This window comes from Pundamilia nyererei, unplaced genomic scaffold (genome assembly GCF_000239375.1).
Source record: "Pundamilia nyererei isolate P.nyererei 1_Seehausen unplaced genomic scaffold, PunNye1.0 scaffold00142, whole genome shotgun sequence".
Taxonomy (NCBI): domain Eukaryota; kingdom Metazoa; phylum Chordata; class Actinopteri; order Cichliformes; family Cichlidae; genus Pundamilia; species Pundamilia nyererei.
The window spans coordinates 1096717-1103328 of NW_005187543.1; the positions used below are offsets into that span (position 1 = coordinate 1096717).

The 6612-nt window shown below is 38.3% G+C and overlaps 1 protein-coding gene across 1 annotated transcript in view; it reads right to left on the reverse strand.

The window, feature by feature from the left end:
- LOC102213589 (cytochrome P450 2K1-like) overlaps window positions 1–5361 on the reverse strand; it is a 22571-nt gene extending 17210 nt beyond the window's left edge. The window contains exons 1-7 of the mRNA XM_013913643.1: window positions 5161–5361; window positions 4894–5056; window positions 3963–4112; window positions 3652–3812; window positions 2344–2523; window positions 2105–2246; window positions 40–224 (exon numbers count right to left, since the gene is read on the reverse strand). Coding sequence (XP_013769097.1) covers window positions 40–224; window positions 2105–2246; window positions 2344–2523; window positions 3652–3812; window positions 3963–4112; window positions 4894–5056; window positions 5161–5361 — 1182 coding nt within the window. The remainder of the gene's footprint in view (window positions 1–39; window positions 225–2104; window positions 2247–2343; window positions 2524–3651; window positions 3813–3962; window positions 4113–4893; window positions 5057–5160) is intronic.
- Window positions 5362–6612: the final 1251 nt, after the last annotated feature.

Here is a 6612-nt window from a genome sequence, read left to right on the forward strand (position 1 = left end):
AATCAAGATGTTAAAATATATTTAGGTACAGCAGCTGACCTTTTTGATAAAGTATCCCTTGAAGGTGACATCTTGGCTAGTTTGGTGAGGAACAGACATGGGAACAATATTCGCCAGTCTCTGAGTCTCGTGAATGACTGCATCAGTGTACGGCAGGTTTTTCCGGTCATCTACACAAACTTGTCGGCTTCCTACTACCCGGCTCAGCTCCTCGTGGACCTGCTCTGCAGAGACAAAATAAAGAAACAAATTTGTCCACATTAGTTTTAACAGATCTGCTAAAACGTGTAAAAATAAAAAAATAAATAAAAAATCTAAAATTATACACAGAATATTGTTATGGTGCACATTGTTTGCATATGAAATGCTGTGTATTTATTTACCACTGACTGGTAGTCGTGGTGGTTTTTTTGCCTTTTCCCTCTGATATCACCTGCTGACATGTCAGTAAACCCATAACTGAAGTCATTGGTCTTGTAGCCCAACAGGACACTTAACTCTATATATGTATTTATGTGTTATCACCTTATATAAATATCAACTATGTGTGTTGGAAAGGCTGTCGACTGTGTTCGAGAGCCCCCTTGTGGCGAGAGAGTTGAACTATTGAGAACATGGTCCAGAGCATGTAGGTTAAGCTAACACATAGCAAGAGGCACCTTGTAAACTGACTCAACAGTGGACGTCTAGGCATAGTGTGAGTTGTGTGCGTCTCTAAAGAACTGTGAGTAGACATCTTGATTGAATCCTTATTATAATCAGCATTCTGTATATGTTTTGTTTACAGACCACACATATGGGCTCAAATTGTGGGCATAAATATTTTGTACTCTTAAATCAAATGTGTAGTTGTGAACTGAGTTTTGTAAGTGTGTGTGTAAAAAAGATTTGTGTTTGTAAAAAAATATTTACACAGTTACAAATTTGTTTGTTAAGGTCTGGTTACAACGGTGGCCCTGAGAAGCCAAACGGACTGCAACTTACACCAGCAATAAGAAAAACGTTGCAAAAGCACACAAAACACAACGGAAGTAGGAAACAAGAAAACAAAAATAGGAAAATATAAAAAAAAAACCACACACACACACACACACAAGGGAAGTGTTTCTGGGGAGACAACCTGACGGACCAGTTGCAGGAACCGAAAAAATGGTGTGTTTTATCATGATTCATATAATACTGCTGACGTATTTTCAGACTAATAGTTAGGCTAACACACTTACCTCTCATCTTTTCTTTCCTCACAAAACCGATAGATCCTTCACTTCTTCTAAGTGTGTCCCAGCGCAATTCTTAGCATAATTTGGTTCCTGCAACTGGTCCGTCGGGTTATTGTCTCCCCAGAAACACTTCCCTTGTGCTTTTGGAAATCTGTTTTTTCCCCCATTTCCGTTGTCGTTTTTCCTATTTCCGTTATTTTTTGTGTGCTTTTGCAGCGTTTTTCTTGTTGCTGGTGTTTTCTTAAGTTGCAGTCCGTTTGGCCTCTCAGGCCCACCGTAGAGGTTACAGATACAAAGCAAAAAACTGCGTATTAAACTCTACACTTAAGTTCCCTGGCTATGTGTGACTTTCTTCTTATGAGTAGGAATTTTGTCCCAATTTTTCTGCCTTTCACCTGATTGGTCAATGTCGTGTCAATCATAAATTTAACAATCCAGTCAGAGAATAGATGGGTTTGGGGTGCTTTGCTGAGCTTCAGGTCCTGGAAGGGTAATGCAGTTTGAAGCTGGAGGATCTCTATATGAATATCCTAAGCTAGGTCCCTTAACTTTTGGCAGCTACTGAAAGGATAAAGTTGTGCTATACCAGAAATACCATTATTACTTTAGTATTGAGCCCATACACAGACCCCACCTAGGAGTTGTACACCACCCCTGTAAGCCTGTGGTTGCATCACTGTGCTGTTGTGTTAAAGAATAACAGTAAATAAGGAATAACCTTATTTGTGCGTCCTGTGTGTTTTGACCGACACCCCAAGGTGAACACCATTGTTATTCAACCAACGCCTATACAGTCCTGGGTGAAACCCAAATTAACAGTGTGGTATTTCTTATCATCCACATTCTTTTGAGGTGGGACTTGCATGTATTGTCCAGTTCCTTACCCTGTATGTGTGGGTATTTAGCCATTAACAGCAAACCCCATCTCAGTGTGGCTGCTGTGGTGTCAGTGCCAGCAGCAAACAGGTTGCTCACTGTGAATGTCAAGTTCTCCTCATTGTAGTGAGTATCCAAAACACAGGAGTCCTAAAAGAAGTAACACTCACATTGCTTATTGCTATCAAACCTAAAGTGTAAATAATATTATCATAATTAAAAAAAAAAAAAACACACATAGTCTTACTTCTTCTTTCTGTTTCCGAATCAGAAAACAGTCCACAAGCCCTCGGCACAGTCCAGACTCCAGAGTCTCTTTCAGATGCTTAATTAAATTCTTTATATCTCTGACATTCATCTCAACATTTTTTAACACCACCTGGCGATTTTTTATCCAACCGAACAGCCGAGGAAACATGTTAAAAAGCTGCAGGAGAAAAAAAAAAAAAAAACTTAAACAAAGCTTATTCCAAGTAAATACACGTAATTATCAGAAATAAAATTTAATAAATTTTACTTTGTCAAATGACACATGTTATAGTTTAAATATTAAAAAAAGATTAAAGTCCACACATTATTATTACACATTGTTTCACCAAATCCTGGTTTTCATTTTTATGAAAGCAGCGATGACTTGACCTATTTTAAAATTCCCCTCACAGAAATAATTTAAATCAAAAATAACAAAGTTACTGTTGCTGTGCATCTAAAGATATCTGATATTTTCAAGTAGCTTTACCATCTAATTCCTTAATGACTATCGGTGCATATCGTGTCATATATACATTTTATTGTATCTCATGATTAAGAATTACTGCCTTTGCATCAATGAGCATTAATAACAATAATAAAAAAAATAAAAAAAAAGATTGTAAAAAAGCAAATAGTCAGATTTCCAATGCACCACAGAGCCAGATTTGCTAATGGCAACGCTACAGCTTTGGCTCTAGCCTGTGTTTCTTCACTGAATGTTTAGAGCCTTGTTATTGTAGGGAGTTGTGTATGCCTTCCAGAGAGCCATATCGATGGGGACTTTAGCCCCTGGGATCCCTGTTCAGCCAGGCAGGTCACGAGGTGGAGGCCGGACAACAATCGGCAAAGTCAGATAAGACAGACATGAGATGGATCAGTTATCAGGCCATCCTGACTCCCCGAAAAGCCTTCAGTTGATCCAAAATGCTACAGCGAGAGTATTGACTGCAAGCATATTTCTCCCATATTCGCTTGTCTTCACTGGCTTCCTGTTAAATCCAAAGTTGAATTTAAAATCCTTTCACTTACAAAGTCTTGAACAATCAGGCCCAGTCTAATCTTATAGACCTCATAGGACCACATAGCACTGCTGGTTTACTTGTGGGACCTAGAGTATTCAAAAGTACAATGGGAGCCTAAGATACGAAGCACGTAGTAAACATCAGGTCATGAGGTCTGTTTGTTGTTGCTAATTAAATTTAATTTATAAGATTTTAGTCTCACAGAATTTTCTACTTCCATATATGAATGTATGTGATCGTGGCCAACTTCACCAACTCATCGAATCTGTCAAAAAGCCAACCTGGACTGATGCAGAACCTGAGACACATATGGTTTGATTGGCTCGCTTCACCATGTTCTTGAATACAGGGTCACCGTAGTCAAATCTGCTTCCGTACACAATAGAGGAGATAATGTTGGCTGTTGCATAATTTATTGGAAGAGCTGTATCAAAAGCATTTCCTGTAAAATTGATACACAAGGGGAAAAAAAATCTAAAATAAATAAATCCATACATGGGCTAACAGACATGCACAATATAACATTTAGAGGTGTGCTAATTTAAAAAAATCATTTAAATTGCAGTTCATGGTTCATGTACTTTTGCCATACCTTTATGATCTTCAATCACTTGAATCAGATAGCCACACTCCTCCAGGATTTTACCCTGAGTAAGTCTTTTGCCCATCCCAAAGTCTTTGAGGGTGGCGAGGGCAAAACGTCTCAGCTCTTTCCACGATTCTCCATTTGCAAACAAAATTCCTACAAAACATAAAATCCTTTATTTTAAAAACTCAATTAACTGATTTTTATGATATGGAAATAGAAACATGCTGACAAGGCTTAAACCACCAGTAAGGAAGGGCTGAAAACAATGAGTATTTTTAAATTTTTAAACTTTTGAAGTAGTTTTTGGTTTTTGAATATATCACATTTTGTACCCCCCAAAAAGTCGATTCTGTTCATCTGGATGTAGTGTTTTTACTAAATTACAGTACATTTGCATTTGTCTTTTTTTCCCCTAAATAGTTTAAAATTGTACATGTGACTCTATTGTATTGAAATTAGCACCGCTGACTAAAAATGTCAGATTCATGATCATTGGTCAATGAACATTATTTATAAAGCTGGGGAATCTTGCAGTCAGCTGAGACTGTAGAAGTCACTTGGATGAGTGACAAAACGTTTATCCCACAGAAAACGCTGTCGAGATGAACAGGATCAACTTTTTGGGATTTCCTTACCTGGACGATTGAAGCAATTTCATAATAAAAGTGCTGTATTGCATAGTTTACTACACAAACAGGGTCACATCCTCACGGAAGACATTCAACATTAAAGGAATATGTAGCACTAAACTTATATAAACTTTTTTTTTTAAATTCTGGATGGAGAGGAAACCTGTATTTCATGAAGTCATGTGAGTCACAGCAGCTATAAGTGCTGTTGGTTATTTCTGAGAAGCCAGGTATCATATGTTGACCGGACTATTTGTGATAGTAAAATGAAACAGAATAAATGGTATTATGAAAGAATTTCATACCATGACCTCTGTTCAGGTCCTTAAATATTGGGGAGACGTTGCGCTCTCCAAACTCCACTGCATAGTTAACCAGTGCCTCTCTGACTGCTTCGTACCCAGCCAAGACCACAACCTTGTTGGTTCCTAAATAAACTGTAAATACTGACCCATATGTCTTTGAAAGCTGGAAGAATAAAAATTAAGCAAAAGACAACTGAAATAGCATTAAATACATTGCAATCTTTCATTAAAGCTGCTCCTTTTGAACGAGAAGACAGCCTGATTTACCTCATGCAGAGTTTTGTAGGGTCTCTTGAGGTCAATTTGCAACAGGTTGCCTAGCAGAGGCAGAGGTCTCGGTCCTGGGGGTTCCTTCCCTCTTTCCTTAGAAATGTAATTGACAGATAGGAGATAAAGAACAAGCAAGAGAACAGCAGCAGCCAGCACGGTGGTGGAACTGGAGAAGTTAAAATCTACAAAAAGTGCCATCTCCGTCTGGTGTCAGGGGTTTTTCTCTGTGTTACTTATGTGAAAACTGCTAGAGCTTCCTTGTAGGGACTCCCATGATAGGTTTAGCATCCATGTTCCCGCCCCTGAGATGCATATCTCATCTGTGCATTAGGTAACTCCCCCAGTGATTTAATTACAGGAACTTGTTTTGCCAGAGCAAGTGAGAGCTGCCTCACCCTTCAAAAAGCCACAGCTATGTTTTTTTTGTGGGGCCTAAAGGGAGAGTTAGCTTTCTGGGGATGATGTGGTTGCCCATCCTTGTCTGTCACAGTGTGGTTAATCCAGGAAGAGGTCAACAACAAAATAAACTCAAAACCCTTCACCACTTACCTCTGGTGGCAAAACCATTCAGGACAAATGCTGAACAAACTGAAATATAAAAACAGGATCCCACACTGGGCTTTGCATCCTTTTGCATAGAGCATTATTTAATTTAAAAAGAGTAGCGATACATTTAGAGTTGACAAAGTCAGTCCCATGGCATGGTACAGTACAGTACACAATTACAATGATGTAAATTCCCTTTTTAAATTTGATACACCACATTTCAGCATTAAACATTCTTCAATATCAGCAGCGCAAACCTTTTAAATGTTTATCATTTTTCTACTTGTCTAACAATGCTGTTATTTCAAGTCACACACATAATGAAAGAGGATTTGTGCAAATACACAGAAATTATAATGTAAAAACCTTTGAAAACCTCTAAGCAACACATCTGTGGGGTTTTTAGGAATATCAGTTTCTTGTTTAGCATAAAGAAAGCACTGCGGATAATATCAAGCTGTTAATACAGCTGTCAGAGAGCTTTTTGTGTGTAAGACGGTATACATTCATTTCATTTCTCGGAAGTGTTTCTTTGAGGACAGGAATGTCAAGTAAAGGACTCGGTGTGGTTATCCCAGATTGTAACAGCAGGATACTGAGTAAGAATTCGTTTTTGGAGACATTAAAAGTCTTCAATCTGTTTTGCAGACTCTGGGATGAATCCAGGAAGTGGGCTCCCATTTTATCTGTCGCTGTCTTTACACATGCACAGGTGCAGCATGTGAATTGCACAGCTGATGGAAAAAAACAATAAAAGGTCATTGCAGTCTCGGTGTTCTAGGCCAATTTTAATTGAAAGACTTTGAGTTTCACCAGAACAATGGCACGAGTAAAATCTCCAGCGTCACTTTGTGGGTTTTTTCTTTTTTTATAAACAGCTTCGACGTAAGCACTGAAGCTGAT